Source organism: Mya arenaria, chromosome 15 (genome assembly GCF_026914265.1).
Source record: "Mya arenaria isolate MELC-2E11 chromosome 15, ASM2691426v1".
In the NCBI taxonomy this organism is placed as follows: Eukaryota; Metazoa; Mollusca; class Bivalvia; order Myida; family Myidae; genus Mya; species Mya arenaria.
This window is the reverse complement of record NC_069136.1, coordinates 45,627,916-45,653,891: the sequence shown is the minus strand read 5'-3', so window position 1 is coordinate 45,653,891 and position 25,976 is coordinate 45,627,916. Positions and strand designations below refer to the sequence as shown.

Genomic DNA, 25,976 nt, shown 5'->3' with positions numbered 1-25,976 from the left:
ATAAGGCACACACACATAAACACACACACGCGCGCGCGCGCAGGCATGCACTACATCTATACTAATACATTGTATTATTGAAAAGGTAGCATTTCCACCTCGAACGGTAAGCGACGGATGTACAATCCAAGCATACAGACAGGAGTGATTAATTTACGTGACAATCATCTTCTCTTTTGATTTTGGAAACATGGATGCATGGAACGTTGCAATCAACTTTTTTTAATCTCAAAAAAGGTACATTATGAAATGGTATGAATGCTGGATATTCAATAATCACTACACGTTTATTAATATGAACATGTATACAGTTTTCAGAAATGTGTAATTACATACGCATTTTCATAAAGGATCATTTATATCAAATTATTCTTTTTAATGGGTTAACGAAATAAATACACATTCGTTATGTTTTACCACAACGACGCAATGAGAAATTCGCTTGAAAGTTAATGATGTGATACTGTTAACACAGTGGATATATATGTACGTTCACATAATGGAATTTTAACAAGGAAAACATAATTAGCTTCAGATACAGTTTAGTCTAATTCATGTTATTGTAGCCGTCAATACAATTAACATTACGCGAATGGGAATTTGTCGGTGGTAGATAGTTCGAGTTGGTCAAAGTATTCCATAGGATTATACAACCTCGTGCTACTATTTATTGACAACTTATAATACTTTGATTTGCATTATAATGGTTACGTGCCAATCCATGTTTAAAAAGGACCTTCCGTTGTACACAGACTGGTTTAAAGGACTAACAAGCCAGATGATTGCAAAGATACAAATAACATGTAAAATAGTTGCTTAGCAATAACCAGGAGACAACAAAGAAAACTAATTCAAGGGAGATAACCACAATATAAAACCAAAATATGATCTAGTTATAATATTGTCGACTGCAAAAACTGAGTCATCAATTAAAAATGTATTGTCCGTAAAATTTACACAAGTCCTTTTAACACTCATACATCTTGCAAAGGATGTATGTTTAACTTTTTAAAAATATTTTTCCTCAAATATAAATAAAACAACAATTGAAACGTTTTAATGGCTGGACTTTTTCCACGCACGTATGGTCTCCTTGATTAAACTTGTAATCCTACAAGCTAGGCGAGAACAAAACACTCAATCATATGAACAATTTTATCACATGTGCGAATACATCGCTTTTATAGTCAGTCAAGCATTTAACCTCTTCATATTTGAGATAATGACTAAACTACTGTCAATTTTTATCACGGGTAAATCCCCGAAATTATTGTTTGTTTATTTCTGTATCAAGTGAATTCCTTGGTGAAAGACGTTTTACAATTAATTTAGTAATTACATATTATATTGTTCACGTAAATCATATACCGGACTGTTTAAAGGTAAGTTTTAATTTGAACACTACTATGAATGTTTTAATTAAAGGATAAAGATTTTAGTTTCATTGTATGGGCGTCTTAAATCAAGCATCGAGGTTTCTTAAATGTGCTTAAAGGTGTAGACAATATTGATACAACTGAAAGGCATTAAATTGAGGCTTTTAAATCATCAAAATGTATCCTACAAATTGTACGTACGTGACTGTAACATTTTGAAATATTCAATCTTCTTCAAAGTGTATTTAAAGATTATTTCAGCGGTGAAATATTTTGATTACTAAAACGTTGTGCTTTAGCTTTTCTTGGTTGTGCTTATAACTACGCTTCGTATGCCAGTACTTGATACGTAGGTATGTTCGCACTCTAAATTAAGTAATTAGGTAGTGACAATTGTTATTTATATAATAAATTAAAGAAAAACAGTGGGATACTTCTTGTGTTCGTCTTCTATCTACATCTTCTTAATAAACTAGTTTCAATCACAAGTGAAGTACTGTTTTGATAACCTTTAGCATAGTCTAAACTTATTTATTTTACAACGATTGTGAAACAAGCTATAACAACAATATATGAATTATTCACGTTCGAACGGGAAATCGGAGTACCTACATTAAACCCACCCTCCCTGCTTGGTGACCACAAACCAAACTCACGCGCTCAGACCGGGAATCGAGCCCAAGAAGGACTCCCAAAATTTTGAACTAAAAGTAAGCCTCCTAACAAGGATATCGTTAAATGTAGTTCCGAATAAATTATTCATACAACTTCCAATAGAACCCGTGGCCAACCGACAGCACTTCAAAACCTCCTGGAGAAAAGGCTGTCAGTATCTATATTTTAAGGAAAAGTCTTAAATCATTTACAAATAAGTCTTTGAATTACGCCTCCCTCTAGCAGCGCGACAACGCTTCGAAGTTTCCTGAAAAGACTATTTTTTTTTAAATTATTAATAATATCATATTTGATAAACATCCATTTAAGAATATTTTACTACTTTAATGGTTATCAAAATACGGATGTAATCACCATATGGGTTGAGATTGGTCTTATATAGAAACCATATGTGTTTTTGTGTCAATAAGAGCACAAATAAAATCATACGCCTAATAAAAGGTATTTAAAGTATTATTTGAAATATGTTTTCGCATATACTAGGTTAGAAGTAACATGATCACCGTATTTGTTCCTGTTTTAAACGAAACGATGATTACACTCGTACAAACATCCGTAAACAAATAGACGGCAATTCAGGTTATCAGGTTATCTAAAGAATAAACAAATACTACGTGTTTGGCAATTACCACAGTCGTCGGTAAGATAATGAAGAGCAAGTTTCATCATTCTATAACCTACAACCATGTCTCTTAAACCTTGCATTTTTAGCTTGAATATTCGAAGAATAAGGAGGATTTACTACTCGCCCCGGCGTCCGGTTAAAGTTTAAGGCCAAGCTGGCATTTTCACTTATAACTTCAATACCCTTCATTAAATTTACTAAATAATTCATACACTTGTTCGGGACCAGCACACAATGAGGTTTCATAACTCCATATGATTATAAATACAAATAACGGCCACTGTTTTTGGACACATTGTGTCACGTTAAAGTCTTGGACTTTTTATAATAATCTCTATACCCTTCATTCAGTTGCCATAATAATTTACATAATTATTGACAACTTTCTAACAATTAGGCAACATAACTCCATATTAACCCTTAATACGAATTATGGCCCTTTTTAAAAACAATAAAGCTTTTGACAGTCACATTTTCATATTTCTAACCAGGGTTTCACAAAGTGAAACCTTGTCATTGGAATAACGTGCGTCGTTGTTGGGACGGGCCGGTTGTAGGTCGGTGTCAAACTCACCTATGGTATCGAATAATTTTAGTTAGATTCGACATATAGTGACCAAACTTGGTATATAGGTAGAGTTAATAGAGAACGTACATTGGAGTGCGTTTGAGGCCCCGAAAGCAAGGTCAACGTCACAGTTACTATAAATAGAAAAATGGTTGGCACTGAATATCTTTAGTTAGGATTGACATATTACGACTAAACTTGATAAAAAAGGAGGAGTTTATGAAGACCTTTCATGGAATTGTGTTTGGGGGCCCGAGAGTCATGGTTAAATTAAAGGTAACTGTTGCTAGAGATAGAAAAATGGTTATTGCTGAATAAATTAAGTTAGGGTTGACATATTGTGTCAAACTTGGTATAATAGAAAAGTTAATGCCTTTTTATGGGATTGCATTCGGGGCCCTAAGGTCAAGGTCAGAGTTTTAAAAAAACAGATAACCGTTTGATACTAAATAACTTCATTAAGGGTTCATAATATATTGTGACCAAACATGGTATGTAGGAAGAGTTTATGAAAGAATGCCATGGGATTGCGTTTGGGGCCCTAGGGTGAAGCTCAAGGTTACTGTTTTTAAAGTAGAAAACAAATTGTTCAAACTGAATCTCACAACAAAGGGTAAAGTTCTTCTGTCAAACATTGAAAACCTGGTTTTGTCGCATTGCGGTGTTTCGTGTGTACTTTCTAATTTGACTCTTTTATTTCTTTTGACAGGCATATATTACATCATTATTTTATTCATTTGCAAGACAAAGCGGCGTAAAGGTTGAGTGCGCTGTTTTACGACAGCTCATGGTGGTGTATATATAACTATAAAAGCAGTTTTTAAATATCCTCTACCTTTTCAAAATCTGTAGATTGATAAACATTGATTTAGAAAAAAGGAGTAAGTTTCCACTTACGTTTACGTACTTAAAAGGTATATTGGCGGGGGGGGGGGGAGGGGGTATTTGTACGCCTAACTTGCATTTAATAACGAGATGTACTGGGTTTTTTCATTTATGCTTTTGCAATATTGTAAGATACTATTCTATTATCTCATATTAGCTTCTTATGTATTTAGTTAATGAAATAAAAAAAGCAAGAACTGACAACGCCCACACGGAAAACATTATATTATTTAGATAACGTTATGGTTAGCAGGTAAAGGTTAAGGCAATGGAGGTGGTGGGAACAACACATTTGTTTACTTTCAATAAACGTAATCTTTATCAGATTGATAATGCCTTCGTCATAAACTGCATGTTTAAACCAGAAAGTTTTGCAATACTGCTCAGTATACTGTAGCACACGTATTTAGCCAAGATGTCGATTTAAATATTAAATTATTAAAACAGCACACTTGACAAAAAGAGATTATTTCAATATTTATAAATACACTTGTTAATCGAACAAAAAGAGTTGTAAGAGCAAAACATTCCGTACGGTGGGTAAAAAATTCATGTTTATAAATAAAGTATTTTACCACCCAGAAATGCTCATAAAAGCATCATACCCTTTGCTTATTTAAATAGTTTCAGTTTAATGTGTTAATCATATAAAGATCCAAGATGAGTGTTCTCAACAATTCACAACAGAATAATGACAGAAAAAGGAAGAGTTACACTTGGAATATACGCAAACCTAACAGATAATAAAGATATTCCCTATCATTTTCTTTGACTGAAAACAAATAAGAGATGTTTATTTATGGTTTTATCTAAATCTAAATTAGAACATCAAACACCAAACCCTCTCACGCTGACATAAGCATACGCAGGTATATTTCGAAAACACATGTATACTTTGGTTTATTTGTTTTCGAAATATTAGCAATACTGAACACACGTCTTAGTTTTATTTCACGTGTTTCAGATGCCTCCGAAGACGAAGTTTTTTCTCTTTATTTCACTGCTACTTCCGGCATCAATGGTAACGGAACCGCCGGATTGTCAGGTACAGCAGGACAAGGACCAAAATATTCCACCGCTGTTTGCTAGTGGGGGAACGCCACTTGAGATGGATGTGAGGTATTTTCGAAACAAAAATCAAATTTGACATTATAAATACCATTTTAAATTATAATTTTCATACCGTAAATTGAAACGTAATTTAATTCACTCATGTGTTCCTTAAAAAATGTTGTTGTATTTTGCATAAAGTGGTATTGTTAGGTCAAACATGATTTGATTGAATTCAAACCTTTAACTAAGCATACATTCTACACATAGTCTATATAGACATCTACTTCTGTATTTTCAGAATCATAGTGGTACATAACACTCTGGAGGATCCATGCGTCGTCAACACTTCACAAATCGTAGCAAATCTTACGAGTGCGAATGAAATTGAAAATACAGCGATTCATCTGAAATGTACATTTCCAACGCCAGTCGTCATCCGACCTGATCCGCATCCAAAACCTTTACCAGAAAGAGAAGTGTATATGCTTCAAATAACAGGATGTGCTTTTGACAAATCCAGCATTTTCGCTCTCTTGTCTTTAACAGAGTTTAAAACGTTTTCGTTCCTAGGTTCGCTAATTACAGGAGGGGATTTAATCAGTTTAAAGGATGTTCGATGCGATAGTTTTCAAAGTATTGTTTCTTTTGCGTTTGTGAATTTTGGATCTACAAATGAGAGTATATGGTCATTATTTGATAAAAGGGATTCTTTTGAAAATATGGCGGAAATTTCTATTACCAACACACACTGGCTTGATTTACCAGAGAATCTATCGTCCATATTTCCCAATCTTCAAACGCTAGACTTGCCCAACAATGGTTTACAGGTTCCACATTCAAACTTTCCTTGGACCCAGGATACAGTGTATTTACCAAATAACCTGTCGAGGACCGGATATATGCACCAGCACTATGCTGATTCACAATCACTTAGCATACCCACTGATATATTCCGAAGATCTATGGACATGAAAAAGAATAATATTACCGATCTGAGTATGTTTGAATTTCATGGATTGATACATATGATCTCATTACAAAACAACAGTCTTCGTTCTCTTGGAGAAAACACCTTTTCGAAAATTTTAGGGATTCAAAACTTGGATCTCAGTGTTAATAATTTACATAGTTTACCTATAGGAGTTTTTCTTGAGCTTTCAGAGCTGCGGTTACTAGACTTAAGCTCAAACGATTTGTCGGTTATTCACAAGGATGATTTTACACCTTTGACGTCACTTCACCGCCTGAACTTAGCAAAAAACAAGATAGAGTTCATTGAAGATGGCTCATTTAGCAGTCTTCAAGAACTACTGATTTTGGACTTGTCGGCTAATAGTATACGAACATTAAGTGAACACTCATTCCCAATGAAATCTTTGAGTCTTGCAGAGATTTACGTAGATGAAAATCCGATCAAAATTTTACCATCTTTTATATTTTATGTACGTGGTCTCAAAATTGCCAGTTTTGAACGTACCCATATTGCTTTCGAGAATTTTACAGACTATTTACTTAACATGAACATGAACAGGGTTCTGAGAAGTGTTGTCAAATCAGCAAGTACTCCAGATCGTTCAGATATTTATCAACAATCAAATGACCCATGCTTGGTCAAAATTGGGCATAGCAATATCACAAACTTGGGCTTTCAAATTGACCAGGAAAACATTACTCTGAATACATCTTTGCAGCTCGTATTGCTTCATTTTAAACTAGAGTTTACAGCTAATCCAGTCAGATGTAATTGTCGCATTAACCCAATTATATCATTTGTGAATTTTCTCATAAAAAACAACAGTATAGGAAACGTACAAGAGTTATTTGGAAGTTGGATTTGTCAGTCACCTGAGAAATTGTATGGAAAAAATATTTTGGAAATAGAAATGGATCAGACATTGTGCGCTTTAAATGTATCAACTTGTCCAATTCCTTGTAAATGTTATGAAAGAGCGTTGACTGGCAATATAATTGTGGACTGCATTGGTTTTAATTTGAATGATATTCCAGACAATATGCCTGTTGGAAGTCTAGAGCTGATACTCAGTCATAACAACATAACACATGTTGCATATACCGCTTACCTTGGAAGAGTGAAGATATTTGACATTAGTCATAATCACCTAAAGACCATTGATTCTAGTGTATTCCAAAATTTGAATAAGATAGAAACTCTGAACTTAAGATCTAACCATCTCATACGACTACCACAAACGCTGGTCAGACTTGGCGCCAAGTCAATAATGCTTTCAGGCAACCCCTATGTGTGTGATTGCAATGTTGTCTGGTTGAAGAATTGGATTACAAGTAACAAGGATATTGTTACAGATTGGGACATGGTTACGTGTAATACTTTACAAAATGACGGCAATATAATAGTGAAAGTCAGTAAAGCCGAGTTTATTTGCAAAGAAAGTTCGTTAAATGAATTTGATGAAATAAAACACGCTGTGTTGCCTTCCATTGCAACATTTGTAACAGTGTGTCTAGTAATAATAGCAATTGCATTGATTTATTCATTTCGAACCGAAATTAAAGTGTTGATGTTTATACACTGGGGACTACATCCACTTGATAACGACACTGGAAATAATGCTGAGGAAATAGATTGTATGGTTGTTCACAAGAGTTCCGACAATGATTGGGTTCTCGAAAAAGTCGTTAAACCGCTAGAACATTGTAAAAACAACTACACTGTCGTTGATTCGGACAGAGACTTCATTGTTGGTTATTCTTTCCAGCAAAACGTGAGCAACCTTGTTGTGCGCAGTAAAAGAATGATAATAATTGTAACCGGTAATTCGATGCCTGAAAACGTTGCCATGTCTTGGTCAATTGCTCAAGAGAAGATTAAAAGCACAAAATCTAGCTTTGGAATTATTGTAACACATAATATTCAGAAACATAGCATAGAAGACAAAGATATGAAAGCGTATTTAAAGCATGGACGTTATGTAGACTCTAAGGAACTTCTTTTTACAAATAAACTTCTTTATTATATGCCTGGTAAATGTATGAATCAGGAATATCTCAACACCATCAATGCAAGTAAAGGTGAATCAGATTCGGGTATATCTTTCGGGGGGTCGATATTTAATTGTACGAGTACTGTATCACGCGCGATAAGTAATTCATCATCTTTGACCATTGAGTATACAGAAAGCGCTGAACTGGTCAGTACTTGTACAACGGATCTATTCATAACATACCACGACACAGATATGGACTTCGCAAGACACAGACTTTTACCGTTGTTTGAATCAAATAACTATGCTGTGTGCTTTCCAGACAGAGATTTTCTGTTCGGGCCATCACGAGAGGAAAACATTCTCAATTCTATTGCATCGTCCGAACACACAGTGTTGGTTTTATCGTTTTTGTACATAATAGATGAATGGTGTTTGTTCACATTCAGAGCGGCATACGAAAAATCTCTTCGCGAAACATATAACCATTTAATTGTAGTGATCAGAAATGATGTTGATATAAGCAACGATATTCGGGACAACGAAATCAAACATTATATTAGAAGTTATGTTTGTCTGGAGGAAAATCATAAATGGTTCGAAAATAAGTTACTGCATTGTGTTGAATATTCTCATTCTTTACAATCATGTGGTATATTGCCTATACAGAGTTTAGTTACAGAACTATAGGTGTAGGATGTATTTATTATTCATGATATATTGTTATATGAATATGGTATTCTTGCATGGCAAAAGTAATGTGATATATTCTGTCTTTGTTCTTATATTTTTCTGATACATGTTTAGCGGCCAGGGAAGGTTGCATGTTTGGAGGAAGATTTTACAAAGGCGATCCCCTAGTTTGCTGATAGTCAAGGTGTATGTACTTCGCAGGAGCTCGGCATGTTAACAAACCTCTTAAATGAACTTGAAGTTTGTCCACATTTCGGATTATGACATTGCAAAGTCGATGCTTTAGCATTTGAAACGTGAGGGACCCTTTAAACCCTTAATTAACATTCGCTTCATATACGAAATATATATTTTTTGTGAAAAGTGTTAAAATGGATATACAATTAAATTCATGAAAGCTAATGGCTGCAGAAAACATTGTAAATCGCACCTGATTTAATATCTCCTGATCAAAGCAACACTACTGTGAGGACAACAATAATCATTTCGTTTAATTGCATTATTTCTGTTATACCACAGTACAAACAGTAGCTCTTACTGGCCAAAAGTTGGATGAAATTGTATCCCTCTTAAGCACAGAGAAATTTACCATGTTTACAACTAAATGCAAAACTTTTTTTGCTATTGTTTAATTATTAAAGGTGGAAATATATGCAAGAGGTCATCAATTTGGTTTAATTAAATTGTAATTGTGCAAATGTTATATTCATCAAAGATGAGCTACTAGCAATACATAAACAGCGTATGGTTGATAAAATGCTTTTTACTGATTATAGGCAGGAGTTATAACTTGTTATGCATAATCAGTTGAAGGCGTTTTTACTAATATAATATCAGTTTTGAAAAACATTTTAATATTTTCAAAAATCCATTTGAAATGCCGGGTTTTGGCCAAATTTGGGTGACATATCGAACAATAAGGTACGATATAAAGAGTATAGAGAGTTATAGTGTTCGTTACATGTTCTATGTTATGCCCATGAACAAGCACCGTCTGTTCCGGCAAATTATCGGCAAGTGCCTTCATGAATTTACTTGTTTCAAACTATGCCTTTCACAGACCTAGCATGCAATTATCGCAATTATGTAATTATGCAATTCGACAGCTGTACCACACATGGGAGCACAATAGACGAGAGAGGTGTTGCATCTTTTTCAGAATTCCATTTCAACGCACACAAACTTGAATAGCTAAAATGAAGATTACATTTCGTATTGTATGGTTTGCGTCCCTTTCTGTTGTCAATAACTCGTACAGACCTACCGGCATATCGGATAAAGTCGTGTTCATACCGTTCTCATGTTCCAATAAGACTTGAACCTAACTAATCCCAGATCAATATGGAAAAATGTCTAAGGAGCTCATGAACTATCTTGAAGGACTCTTATATATTACCAAAATCACTGAGTTATACAAACTCTCAATGAGTACTCGGGATGCGTCAGATCATGCTAAATAACACTCTAACTTGTCCCTTTAATTTCAATAGCAACATAATCTAGTACAAAGCCGTAGCACTCAAACCATACCGTACAAATATCTGTTCTCGTGCATTGCCGTAGAATGTCAAAGTAGTTCCGAAGATTTTATAAAGTAATGATACTAATGCTTATACATCGCATGCAAACTTGCAACAGGCTCGTGTCTATGGGAAAAAAAACATTAACTTGCCGTGTCAAAATAATTCTTCAATCCAACTCAGCGGTTATTACTAGCGAGTTGAAACTATCGACAAATGTCGTAACCATGTGGAAGGGGTATCAATTACAAATACAATTAACGTATATTACTCGTGCTTGTGGAAATTTAAGTTAAATCACATTTGTATCACATATTTCCTTAATCTTAATTTACTTTCGACGTTTGAAGTAATATACTTTTATTGCTTTTCCCATAATAGTGTACATTGCATTCTATTGTTACCATTTCTCTTGACTTATTTTGCGAATTTGTTAAAAGACAACAGTCATCGTTAAGACGTGTAGCCCTTTCCAATGCATCCACACGTAGAAATGTTCCTGGCAACTAGTGGTGATAATTGCTGGAGTTGCATCTAATAATGTCATAAAGAAAGCGACTGCTTCATTAAAGCATTACAATAACTACCTTATTTTTATTTGGGGATTTGCGTGTTTTCTTCATTTAGGACTGTTGGGATAAAAGTGAGGTTTGTGCACTTAAACTGGTTTAAACCCCCAGTAAATTTACATTTTGCTGACTGTTCCAAGGCGGTACAATCCTTGATAAACATATCTAGTTTTTATATATAGTATGTATGCAATGTGCTGTTTGTGGAATTTTGTGCTGTTCTTCCATGTTTCTTGTTTGTGATTTTTTGTTTTTATGTTATATGGCTTTTACCAAGTGCCATTAAACCGGGTTTATGTTTAAACATTTTGCTACTGAGCTTGTTTCTTTTTTTCTTGCATAAATATTTGAGAAAATAATTTCAAATGTATATGAAAAATACAAAGCAATACATAAATGGAGTGAATGTTGTTTATCAACAATGCAACAAAAATAACTATTAGAAACGACACTTGTTATTAAATGTGTGTATTGTTAAAATGTATCAACAGTAGTAGCAGCAACAAATAAAAGGCAAACACAAACAACCATCTAGATTGGAAATTTATTTAGAATTAGCAATTATTGACTGCGATAACAGTAATAGTTTATTAACACTTAACAAACATCAAAGTACCCGTATATCACTAGACCAGTCGAACTCCGTTGCCTCGAGTTCGCTAGGCTCGAATTCCTCGTTGGCTCTAGATGTCAATGATATATTTCTTTAAGCTGAAAGTTAACAATCCGGCTTGGCTTGGATTTTCAGATACTCGAGGAATTTAGGAGTTCGAGCCAACGGGGTTCGACTTTACTTAATAGAAATATGCATACCTTTTATACTTAACACGTGCACTAACATAAACATGTTGTTGTTTTTTGTACTTTTGGTATGTTCTCTTCGCACGGTTACCATACAAGTAAGTTTCATACACGTTAGGCTGCAATTTATACTTACTTTGTTATTTGCCTTACAGGATTTCGATAAGTGCCTACGATAGATTTTATCAGATCGATGCAATCAACAAGATGGCGGCCGTTCACTTCCAAATCCTCTTTTTACCCCGTCCAGAAATTTATTTTCAAAAAATGGAACAATTCCTTTTATATTTGCCACAGTATGCATTTTTTTCACCAATGTGTTGGGCCAATATAAAAGTTTCCGGTTGACGTGTGATACAAGATGACACCTAACAGCTACCTTCCTCCTGATGAGGTACTTTATGCCTCTTAAGTATAAGAAAGGTACACCTTATTATGTAAACTATTAATGTATCTGTGATGCTCAAATTCATATCACTAAAAAGAAATTTTTGCATACATGAAACAAAATTCGAAACATTTGCCATTATGTATTGAGAAGTGAAACATGACATTAAATGGTATTCGAAATATAAATGAAATTTTCTGATTAAGTGTATACATACAAGGTCCTATCATTCAGCATTTGCATCATACAACAGGACAAACTAACGCCTACATTAACAATAATTGAAGCATCAGGGGCAATCCGACCTTTAATCGTGATTAACGGCAGAAGGATCAGCTCCAAAATCTAAACCTCACACTTGGCCAAATTATTATCAACAGACGCGTACGATAAGACACTCATAATACACTTATCGTAAATATGCAAGGGATGTGTGAAAAAGCCTTTGATAATATTGATCATGAATTCATGTTTAAAATTCTAGAATATTTTAATTTTGGTAACTCTTTCAATAAATGGATAAAATTATTTTATTACGATATACAGGCTTGTATAACTAACAACGGTCATTTATCAGATTTTTTTTACGATTGAACGCGGTGTAAGGCAAGGTTGTTCCCTATCCCCTTATTTATTTATAATACTATATATAGTATAGAATTGCTTTCCATAGCAATAAGAAACAATTCTAATATAAAGAGAATAATCAAAGATAATGAAGAATTCAAAAACACTTTATTCGCGGATGATGCAACTTTTTTGTAAATAGTACTGAAGCTTCTATTTACGCCCTTCTTAACACAATTAACGATTTTAGCAATAGCTCAGGTTTAAAATTCAATATGAATAAGTCTATAGTATTGAGGGCTGGTTCACAACGCTTCACTGATATGTTGTTGTTTTTTTTTGCAAAATGAAGCAATTTAAGTGGACATCGGATCAAGCGACAACGTTAGGCATTGTATTTACAAATGATAGAAACAAACGCATAGAATTAAACTACAAATGTAAAAACTATATTCAACATTGAATAGATGGAAAAACATGGTTTAACATTCATTGGTAAAATAACGGTTATTAAAACGTTTGCAGTTCCAAAAATTGTGTTTCATTAACGGTTCTTGAAAACCCTCCAGAACAGATTATTAAATCCATTGTAAAACACCTTTACAGCTTTTTTATGGGATGGAAAGCCAGAACAGATAGCATAGCAAGAAACATTATAACACAGGATTATAAAAATGGTGGATTAAAAATGATCGATTTTATATCAACAATAAAAACAAGGTGGATTAAAAGAATATTTGACGATTACATCAATTGTAGTTGTAAAGTACCGTATCTAAAGGAAATAAATAAACTTGGTGGTAAAATTTTACTTGAGGGAAAATTTTCACCGAAATATATCCTACCTGTTAAACAGAATAAATTTCTAAAAGATATAATTACAAGTTGGGCAAGATTACATTTTACTGAGAAAATAGAACATATTCCAACGCAAATAATTTGGTATAATGAATATATCAACACATGTAAACACCTATTTTTACAAAGAATGGTATACAGATTTTGTCATATACATACCCCATTTATTTAATAACACGACAAAACAATTTTACACATTTAAAGAACTTAGAATAAAGTATATTATGTCAAACATAGATTTTCTAAAATATCATTCACTTATTTCAAGTATACCAGATAAATACAAACATACGTTAAAAAGCAACTGTACAAACATGGGTCCAAAAGTCAAATTGATTGACAAAATAATAGGAATAAAAAACAAACAAATATGTATATGAGCATTATATGAAACAAACCATTAAAGGAGTGATGAATAACCTCAAAATAAATGGAATAATGTATTTGTAAACGACTGGAAATCGATATATTTAAATCCCATTAAATGTACTATAGACACAAATAGGATAGTCCAATATACCCTTTGTAGTATGTGTAACATGAATATCGAAACAATAAAGCACTTGTTCTGGGGGACCCATCAAATTCAAGTTTTTTGGTCAAATATAAAAAACTAATCATTAAAAATAATATCCCAGAACTTATTGATTATGAAACAATATAATTTGGTGTACAGCCCAAAACAGATATTTCAGTAATAACTAATTTCATTATATAAGCAGTAAAATACTATATCTACAAGTGTAAGGTGAACCAATCTCAACTTAAATACGAATATCTTATTAAATTCGTTAAAGAAAGTAAAGAAATGGAAGCAAAAATAGCCTTAACTAAAAACAAACTGAACATACATAATAGAAAATGGAATCGACTGGTTTTGGAATTACCACATAAAACCTTTTCTTTGCAAAACATACCCTCTGCTTCTATTATTAAAAAATATATACATGAATGTACATAGCAGCTCTACGTACAAAGCTGACAGCGATAGATTTTGTTCAGTATTCACAGATATATATACATGGACATTAATAAGATGTTACTCGTTTATCAGTATTATGTGTATATAATATTTACTGATGTAATAATATATACAAAAGTTAATAAAAAAATATGCAAGAGATGTGTATGACAAAATACATTATTCCGTATTCCAACTAGTCAAATACGGTCTATATTTAACTTTACTGACATTAAATCCTAAGAAGCATCATTGCACCATTTTAAAATGACGTCATAAAACAAATCAGTGCGTCAATAAAATGCAATGTTGTATGTTATTAAGTGTTTTTACTGATTTAAGCCTGTCATGTATATAAGGCCTACAAAAAAAGACATTTGGTTCGGGTAACCTGACCCTACCTACGGAATAGGCGCCGACCCTACCGTTTTTATAGTCGATTTGAAAAAGTAAAATAAAAAAGGCTTTTTAATATGTAGTCTAAAACCTTAAATGCATATTCAGAAGATAACTTTAACACGTTTTCCAATGATGAAAATTACATTCTAATATAAAGCCTTATATTAAAAAAAACCCTACCTACCCTACCTATTTTTGAAAAGGATGTTACCCTAACCAAACAATTTATTTTTAGGCCTTATAAACAAGGCGGAACATAACAATTCTTGATAAACATACCTAGTATTTTATATATAGTATGTATACACTGTGCTGTTTGTGGAGTTTTGTGTTGTTCTTCTATGTTTCTTGTTTGTGATTTTATGTTCTATGTCTTTGGCGTTTAGCCTGTTCCATTTAGCCGGGTTTATGTTTAAACGTTTTGCTACTGAGCTTGTTTCTATATGAACTACAGCCACAAACATATTAACATCACAAATAAAAACAACAAAAGCAAACGTACACCACATAAACGGATTTACACACCACAAACAACCCATACCCTCTTCAAAACTGCTCTACCTCATCAGAGCATGCATTAACTTGATTCCAATAAAGAATAACGCCAAAATCAACATATAAACTGATTAATTAATTTCAAGTACTCAACGACTGCTTAGCATCTTCACTTGTTAAAGAAGAAACCATGTTGAAGCAACAGTGCTAGCAATTAAGAGTAACGATAAAATCATTTTAAGACAACTGTCTGACATAGCTTGACATAACAAGATTTAAAGTCATGCCTTCATTTAATCTTATAATGAAAGTATAACTGAACAAACTAGGAGCAAAAACACAATGACAATATAAATGAAAACAATAAACATTTAGAAATCTTATGTCTTCGAGACGGAAAAACGAAATGAATTACGAAATACGAACACTATTTCATAAATGAGGAAGTTGTGTTAGCCAAAAAAGAGCAAATGGTCTTAAAAATAACTTTCAAACTTCAAGACTACCATTCGCACACTAGATTTCTCACCTCGAGCGTAAGCGGTTTTGAGAAATATTTCAATATCGGAAAAAAGGTAAATAGAGTTAAGGTTAATTGAAACTAAAGAGGAAGATACTAAAAGCACTGCTTATGGAGACTTTAAGAAAAAATGACATACGTGTTATAAATGTAAGTCAATTAATGCCGTCGCAAGGAGTTGAGATAAACATGAATTATATCTGCTAGAAAATCTTTTTTTAATACTAAAAGCCATGAATAACATAAATTAGTACCAACATACCGTCTTCTTATTGGAGGAAACATTTTGATTTTACAAAAACTTTTTTACAGTACATGTATTGCAATTGATAATCCGGAATTTAAGACTGCAGTTGTATTTAAAGAGTTTGTCGTAATGCTTAATCAAATATTATAAAAAAAGGTTTTCCTCAATTTCCGATATCTAGATCATTGCTTTAACAATTAAGCAGTGATTAATTTATTACAGGAACAAAGTTCATCCACGTCCGAACATACTAACGATTCTTACTAATTGCGACAATGAATACACCATAAGACGGGGACATTGGAACATCGCCATCTGAAGACTGACAATTTACAATTTTTAAAGTTAAAATCATCCCGCTTGATTTCATGTTTGATGGTCAATTTCTCATCAATGCACTAAGAACATGTAGACGTGTTTTTGAATTCCTTAGACTTAAAGATGTTGAGCATGCATTCACTCTCATAACAATATAAAAATAAATATGCAAGTAGAGTTGCATAATTAGCACCCAAAGGGTACAAATTGTTTGCCGAATTTAATGAATGAATCATCAAGTAAACAACAAAGCACTTCACAAACGTTTTGATCATGTGTTAATAATATACTAGTATGAATCAAATTGAGCATTATTAAATTATGTTTTCTTTTCATTTACAGATAGTTAATGTAGTATTTTCTCGAACATTTGTTTTTTTTTAAATTAGTTGCGTAAATTTTTGAATAAATAGATGTTGAGAAAAAGACGTATAGAGAGTTGAAAAATCTAAGACAAAATTGGCGTGGTTGCAACATACCCTTTACTTTCAATACTACTAACACCATGTGAAGAGTCATTGATAGACCAGAACAGGTGTATTTCAGAGTTCTCATATACATTGTTAATACATTTAACATGCGTTTTAATCGCTGTCAAACAAGATGTAAAGCCAATCAGCTGAATGCTAAACAGACACGTAAAACAAAACATAAAACGTAATAAGCATGCAAACACATTTCACAAATATCAAACTATTGTTTTGAGTAGATGTTTGGTATGAAGGCTTTGTAAGTCACAGCTCAACAGTAGGTTAGTATGTAAACGGCTTGAACAATATATGATCATAACGCAACATAGCTTAGTTTACAGAGACATATTTTCAGTTACAAAATCAAATGGTGGTTTAAATAAGCATACCCAAATATAAAAACTATGCATTGCTGAATTAATAAAGGTCATACAAACTATGAACTTACTTAAGACTAACCACAATAAAACGTTGAATCGGCTAACGTAACAACACTTAGATTTATCACAAAAAGTATTTTCTTTATCAAAATAATTACATAATTGCTGTTGCTGTTCCATATTTGTTTGCTTGCATCAACCAAGTGGATTTGGAACCAAATTCGCTATAAGCCTTAAATAATCAATACTGACCTCCAAAAACCAAACGCTATCAATTAGGGTTTGAGACGTTTGAACACCGACAAAGAATCTTTTTTGCACTTTCCCTAAATGTTTGTCCACTAAGCACATATACGTAGAAATTAAGAGCCTGATTCAGAAACTGAACATAGATACATAGCATAACAACTGTCATCCGCTCCAGTCCGCCCATGTGTTCAAGGGACCCCGCATTCCGTAGCAAGTTTATCGCTCTGAAGGGAATATTTGTTATGATGAAGGTGATGTTGGCTCCAACGAGATTGCGTGTTATCGACACAAGCCTCGTTTGACGTCGCGTTGTATCATTCCCAGGCGCCGATTGTCGTAATCTGATTAGAATGATGATGCTTCCAACACTGAGAACCCAGAACGGAATGACAAAGTTGAAGACAAATTCCGTCCAGTGATAATAATGAACACCGTTTTGGAACTTTTCGAAAATCATAAAGCCTTTAAATTTTTCCACATATTTCAAGTATATAAAAGTGAAAATGCGAATCGCGTTAAAGCCCGACAGTATCAAGCACACGATGAGTTCTAAGGTAACCACGAGTTTAACAGTGCAAATCCCTTTCACTTTCAGCGGAAAGAGGACACTTATTATTCTCTCAATGGTAATAATGACAAGTGTCCACGTTGACATTGTTAGAGCGCACGTTATAAGCCATTCTGCAATCTTTAATCCTCTTGCAGTGTTGAACAAAGACACATTTAAAAATATTGAAATTGAGAAACGCAATGGTCCGAATGTTATTATAAAAATGTCCATCACAGCTAATATCGAGAATAGTATGCCGGTTGAGGAGGCTTGAGGACCACGGTTTGGCATTATCTTTATGATCAGTATGTTTCCAAAGTACGCTGAAATGACCATCGGAATGTACGCCGCGGCGGTTGTAGTGTATAGACGTTCAAACGTCCAATAGCCGCCTTCAACATTCGAACTATTGTTTATTGATCCGGTTTCATTAGACATTTTATTTTTTACAGACAAAATGTTTTTTCGACAACCGTCTTCAATGATCCTTAAAACGCAAAATACACTTGCACGACATATAACGTGCATATAGCTTCAACATCACCTAACCGGCAATCGCTTGATTTTATATACAACTTGATGGCCAATAAAGCGAGTTGATGAAATGCCCTAAACGGTTCTTAATGGAAAAATATGACATGGGGAAGCTAGATTAATGAATTATGCTCCTTAACATTCATCATAGGTGATATGTTTATAAATGGCTAACGTTTCCATTTAATAAATCATACTAAGAGTGACCCTCTTGGGCCTTGGTGATGAATTGAATTCGAAAGATATGCCCGCAACGGAAACTGTTCTATTTTGAATAGACTAGGATTTCAATAATATAAAACACCGAATTAATACCATGGGAATATTATATCCAGTTACCAAAATCAGTCAAGGTATGATTTATTCTGCGTTAGGTTTAATCGCCTACAGTCGAATATCGAAATGACTGCCTTTTCACGTTCTAGCTCAATATTAATGGTGATCTGACGTAATTTGGAAATTGAAATTAATTTCGAAAATGAAAAGTGATAATACTATTACTTTATTTCTTTATTTATGCGTTTTAAATTTAAAAAAAAAACGCAAATGATTATAAATCATTCAACATTATATTGCAGAGCCTTTCCTTGTGACAGCAACCCAATATAAATCATAACGGTTTGTCCGACTTTTGCATCGAACTCGTATAAAAGACTATCCAACCTAATCAGTGTATTTTCCGATACTCGTTTCCTAATAAGCGCGAGTACTTGCGGTAGTGTTGCGTATTGCTAGTACAAACACGCATGCGTGAACGTTATTTTTTATCCAGATCGACGACTTTGGGGACAAGGTAGATATAAACAAGTATACACATGAATAATTAAAACCTGTAAGGCCATCTCAAATATTCCCAATTCATATCGACGACTTCAGTTTCATCTTTTATAGTGCGCCATATGCCTCATTCCTTTACATTGCATTATTGTCTCAATACATTTATAATCACGGTTAATTTTCTATGCGAATATGACTTTGCAGTGACTTAATTGTGCCTCTGACGGCGTTCGTAGCAACAACTTAAGCATATGATGATAATTTTACACACACAGTCCAAAATGCATGCTATATTGTCACTTTTACATTTTATACAGCCAACTAAATGATATATGACTATGAAAAATATGATATTACTTCCATTTATTAATGCCATGACATTTATATTACCTGGAGCGGTAGTGAAATTATATTTTATAATACAACAATGCAGAAAAATGCATACCGGTTGCGTTCATCCACGTGCATTATATTAGCGTTTAGGCGATCATATTATGACATATTTTACACGCACTGCGACTACCATTTTTGAAGGGAAAGCAGACTAGATAAAAATGAAATCTCACGATTTTAAATGTCTTGTACATATAATCTTCAAGCATATATATATATATATATATATATATATATAGGATCAAAACTTATTTTGCAGCAAAAATCGGTTCATAATACAAGGAAAACAGTAAGGGATATTAATTAATTTATTCTCCAACATCAGAATGTTAACAAACCTTTCATGCATACTTCTAAAAAAAGGGAAGGCATATTTAAAAATATACAAAAGCGCTGCTACTTTGATTATTTGTGGTTTACCATTAAGAGAAATATTAAGCTTAGATTTATTGTAGAATGCCTGGTTTGATTATATGCAAAGGTGGTTTTATGTGTGTGTGTTTTTTAAAAACAATAGGAAAAATAGCTTTAGCACGCATAATTAAACAAGACACTTTCTACATTTTAGAATACCTGTTCTTTGTTTGAAGACTGAAGTACATGTTCTGAATACGACTTTACGGGATAAAGGTTTACCTTTGAATTAAACATAAAAAGGAATGAAGACACTAATAATTAAATGCCGACGTATTGTGTCAAACAAACGGAGTGGTTAGGTATTTATCAAAGACCATGTAACACATGAAATAAATGTTGTTCTCGAGTAATGCCCTTAGAAAATATACATGTAACACTAGCAGTTAAAGTAGAGAATTATCAACAACACTGACAATATAAAACATGGCCGTGACCATATGAAACCTTGCTGTATAGTTTAGTCATACAATGTTAACTGCACAGATTATCCAAGTACCCAACGCTCTACGAAAGCCTTCAAGGCTTAGGCTAAAAAAACTTCCTTCTACGAGAGACACACAATATACAGAATAACACGGACACACCGCACATGCATCACTATACATTTCTTTAAGGGACTGCGTATGGTTTGTAAAATGCACTCTTTTTTATTACGGCGTAAAGTGAGGTAAATCATTAAAAGAGTAAAAAGAGGGTGCTGACAGCTAGAACCATTCAGCAAATGTTGAAATTTGCTCAAATATCGTCTTTGAATACCACAATTGTCAATGATTCAGCAGATCCTGGTTGCGAGATTGGTTGATAGACATTATCATGCGATGTTATTAATGTATTGCTAAAATGTCGAAATATCTATTGATAAAGTTTTTTTTTGGCCTATCGGTTAAGGCGTCGGCGGTTGTTTATTTTGTTTTTTACTTGACTGGCGTGTGTTCGCATCCAACTTAAACCGAAATATTTGTTCGTACTTTAATTTATTTTTTTCTGGAATTTCGATATCATAGAAAAAAATAATGATGCAAAACTGGGAAAACCAATTTTTGGTCAAAAACATGAGCAAGTCTCTTTAACAAATGTAATAAATGCTCGAAAATATTAACATGAGGATAACTTTACATGAACATGCATTTAATATTAGTTTAATTAATATGCATGGTTGATATTTATCTTTAAAGGCCTTCCACAATGCAAACATCGTTTGAAGGACCAAAACACATAATGTTTATTTTGTTTATTTTTTATTTAGTTTTGAGGTTTACTCTTTAGGAGGCATAATACATATATCTGTTGCAACATGTGTCAGTGTAATGAGGAGTTGCATAAACACGGTAAAAATCTTTAATCTGAACATACAAACAAGTCTGGTCATGTTTTCAAAAATATAACATATTTCATCCTTGAAAATATTCCTTTTCTTAATTTTGGGAATTTCAATAATTCGGTACACATATTGTTTTCTCGTTCGCAAACACTCTCTTCGTTTATTTATACTAGCCGTGAGAGTGTACACGGCAATGACCAGGACATTGAAAAGTCGTTTCGATAACTGTTTGTTTATACTCGCTAATGTCCATTAACTTTCTTAAGTTAATAGACATAAATGAATTTTGTTATTTCAATTATTTCTCTTTGTTACAAACAATTATATCAGTAAATTCCCTTATGTTGGAATTAGCTTCTAAATTAATGAATAGCTGTCCAACTCCGCCAAAGCTCGCTTGTATTAATGCGATGAGTCCGGCGCGTAAGCGTAGTACTTGGTCATGTGGCGGAATGGTTGTAAAGTCATAAAACAATCGGCAGTCAATCAAAGAGAGAAGGTTTGGTAATCGGAGTCATCAATAAACTATTTATATAACATGAAAGACGTTAAGCGGAGGTTCCCCGTGGCTTCAGCGCCCATACATATCGACCGCACATTTATTTTAATCCACACGGAACACTTTACGTATACCAATTAACGGCAAGGTAGCCGGACAGATACTTTCGTAAATTCATGTAACGTCATAGAGCCGCTGCATGCCAAAACACTCTCTTTTAACTAAACTCATCACATTATGTCCTGTCGGAGTCGGGCCGGTGTGATATGAACTCTCAAACTGTGATGGGAACGTGATTATACATAATTTATCTAATCTTGATTCCTAAAAATGTCAGTTATGTGATAACAAAACGATATCACAAGGTTATTAAAAGGGGGAAACAAAATCTTTCAAATTGTTCGTATAAAAGTACGAATCCTCGTTATTTAATAATCAATAAAGAATTTATATAAAATAACATTTTACTTTTTGTTTAATACTTATGTGAAAAACTAAGCTGATGTGCTAATTTTAGTCTCTAGTTTGCTAGATTTCTAATAAGAAGCTTCCATTCGGCCTGTATACCGACGTTTTTGGTGCCATATCCGGAAGTAAGCCGTGTTGTTTTGCATTAATTTAAACTTTTAATATTCTTGATGAAGTAGTTTCTCTACAAGTAAAGTATAAATTTCTTTGCAATGTTTTTTAATTGTGTATATGCTTTCGATTTAAAGTAAAAGTTAGATGACATGAAGTAACATTTTTATGACTACGACTAATGAAAACATTTAAATAAAACAATGGAGATATGGCCTATTCGTGTTTAAAGACATAACGATTAAGGCCGCGTTAGTTAAAAAGCAATATTCTTTACACTGAACTCAGCTGATTTGATATAGCATATATACATGCTTTTGCAAATGAAACTTATATAAAGCCAAAATTGTAATGTTTTGTTTTACAGAAAACCAGACTTTTAGTATTATTGATAAAGCGAAAAATAATAATTAGTTTCTTAAGATGATTGCATAATAAACTTTGACAGAGTATCCAGATATTTTGTTGATTTTTCAAATAGTAAATTGACATGTGTTCCATTGTTTCAATGTGTAATCATGTGGTTTTAAATATTTGGCTCTAAAGTCTGAATGTTATTGGCGTAACACAAAAGGATTTTAATCATACTTTGACTGCAGTTGTAACATAATTACTTAGATCTTGGTATATTTGTGTATCGATCACTTTCAAAATGTGAATCATGTAAGAGTTTGTTTTATTTCAGATGCCGAGTTACCAGTGACATGATTAAGCATAGTATACGTTTTATATATTATAGTGATTTCGTTTAAAGTGATCAATTAGATCCAGTACATGATCATATAGATTGTTCTGTATTTTGATTTGGGTACTCGACAAAGATCACCAGAAAGAGCTTCACGACAAGGAGAACGTCGCACACCTATTTCAGACATAATTTCGTGTGTATGATTTCTACATGAGGTCTTTTATGGTGATCTCATATATATCCACCAGGATGAATGGTAAGTAGAACAAGCGAGTTAAAAAAATCAATAATATTTCCGATGGCTTGATCTAAATTTTTGTAAACGGCAAAAAGATTATGAAGTGAGAAAGATGCTATGCTACTCTTTGCCAAGTTGCGGCGCCAGTTTCCATCATTTTAGAAGATATACACTGAAACATTTGAATAAATATACTGTGCTAATATTTGAGTTATATTTGTAAACGCCATATCCTGTAAAGCAATCAGACGCCCCGCGAGTATTACAGTATTTTTCAGCAATATTCGTTAACATTCAAAAATGATTGTAAAGTGTTTGTGTCAATTGCAAAATCTACCGCGACTTAGTGAATAAAAGAAAGACTATTTTCAGTTCATCAACGTCTATAATACAATTTTAGCAGTCGTTTTTGTTATCTAAAATGTTGTTTTAGAAAAAAAAGACACGATATGCTGCTAGCAGGGTCTCCCAGTTTGATGCCTATCTATGAGACAATTGGAGAAGACCTGTCATTTCTTTATTTAATGTATGATTTAACAAAATAATACATCGCCTGTAGGCCTTTAACAAATTGTGTGCGATATTGGTTTCGGGTGCCCCGTTTAAATTATTCAAATGATTATACATGGTATTTATTGCTACACCAGTTGTATCATCATCCCTTTGTTTGGGGTCTGTTTTATATTTGTCCAAAAAACTTTGAATCTTCCTTGAAAGTGAACTCATACAGTCGCCCTCATTGGGCTTAAATTGGATTTTTCCTAATATGCGTTTAATGTTATAACATTTTCTGTTTTGATCAAGACATTTAAGTTTATTTTCATCGTTGTGCAAAAACTTATTTCTGGAGTTGTTAAATGTTTTGTGTGTCTCAAAGCATTCCATTTAACCAAATTTTCTTTTTCGTATGTTTTATAAAACGCAAGGTTCCATTACTTCTAAAAGCCATACTTTTAAAAAACAAGACTGTTTACTATTTAGTAATCTACCACATTTGACCCGTTTGTATTTAAACATATAAATAAGCCACTATCAGTATATGATGTAATCTACCATTGCCTCTTAAAATGTTAGTTGATTTGCATTATTGTTTTTTTCGCTTGTCAAAGATATCTAACATATGGTCTTTATTTACTCATATATTATCGTAAACATTTAATTGCAAATGTTGGTCATCATCAAGAAATCTATCAAACACTGAATAATCCTACTGAAGTTCGGCTTTATAGGTCTACAGTTATGTTTTTTTTCCTGGCGATTTTCTATGCCTATTTCTATTTCCTCAAAAATATCAATAGCTTTACTTAAACATTTAAAATCATGTAGTGGAATATATGTACATCATACAATAATATTATTATTGAAATGAAAACATGATCTACAATTATTTTTCTTAACAATTTCTTTACAAAACTATTTTTATCAATTGATTCAGATTTTAAGTTAACGGATATTCCAACAGAACAACGACTCTTTTTGGAAGTCGGTGACTTATTATCAAACAAAATTATGATCACAGTTACCATGTATATTTAAATTGAAATTATTATTAGCTGAAAACCACGTTTCAATGAAAAAGCGAATATCGTGTGTTTCAATAAGATCTATTGATATATCTACGGTCCGTTGATATTCTATGAACTAATGTCTGTCTAGAGGGTCTTCCTAACCCCCTTATTTAGGAGTAGTGTAAGCTTTGTGTGTGGTCTCTTTATTTTTGAATTTATGTTTATAACCAGTAAATCTCACTTCATATTCTTTCTGTTTTTTAGCTTGAAGAACTGGATAGAGTTTCTTTCGCGCGTCGTGCCATTCCTTGTGTAGTTAGATCCTGACACAGATGCCTCATTTGTTCAGAAACAGCCGTATGGCGGACATGTTCACGATCATTAAAGTAGTGAACATTTATATGTTATAATAGGGCGGTGTTTCCCAGACCTTTCGATATTGGCCAACCTGTGTGCCTTGTAATGCAACATGCTGGAGGCGTCGAGACCAAGGACGTTTTGGATTACGCATTTAACTGTTTTTCTATTTCGCGACTCTTCATTTTCAAAGGTGGCTGGGACTGGTCCCGGTTCCTGGGTGACCCTGCCCTCTGCTGCTTGTGTTTTTTAACAGTCTTTTTCGGGATGCCGTAGAAGATCAGGCTACAAAACTCAGCATCCAAAATCATGCTGTTTTTGTGTTCTTGGGCCTTTTCAAGTCAAGTGTCATGTAATGATTTTCAAGAAGCTTTTAGAAGCTTAGCTTCATCCTTGGCAGAAGTGACAGAGGTAGTTTCTACAACAGCTACTCGTTTGTCGATTTAGTCCACTTGCTGTCCAAGTCATTAAGTTTTATGCTCGTATAAGAAAATATTTTCCGACAGTTTGAAAACGAGAAACATTCACGTTAGTG

General features: G+C 33.3%; 1 protein-coding gene across 1 annotated transcript; it reads left to right on the top strand.

Moving 5' to 3' along the window:
• Positions 1–114: 114 nt before the first annotated feature.
• Positions 115–25,411, top strand: LOC128219419 (insulin-like growth factor-binding protein complex acid labile subunit). Its single transcript, XM_052927228.1, has 4 exons — positions 115–237; positions 5,094–5,248; positions 5,481–7,926; positions 25,349–25,411. Exons 1-4 carry the CDS (start codon positions 199–201, stop codon positions 25,409–25,411), a joined length of 2,703 nt encoding a protein of 900 aa, XP_052783188.1. The 5' UTR covers positions 115–198.
• The last annotated feature ends 565 nt before the right edge of the window (positions 25,412–25,976 follow it).

Excerpts from the sequence above, each read along its gene's own strand:
- LOC128219419 (XM_052927228.1), top strand. The coding sequence starts at position 199 with ATGGAACGTTGCAATCAACTTTTTTTAATCTCAAAAAAG. Across the intron at positions 5,249-5,480 it reads CCACTTGAGATGGATGTGAG|AATCATAGTGGTACATAACA; the intron begins GTATTTTCGAAA and ends CTGTATTTTCAG. Across the intron at positions 7,927-25,348 it reads GTTATTCTTTCCAGCAAAAC|CTTGAAGAACTGGATAGAGT; the intron begins GTGAGCAACCTT and ends TCTGTTTTTTAG.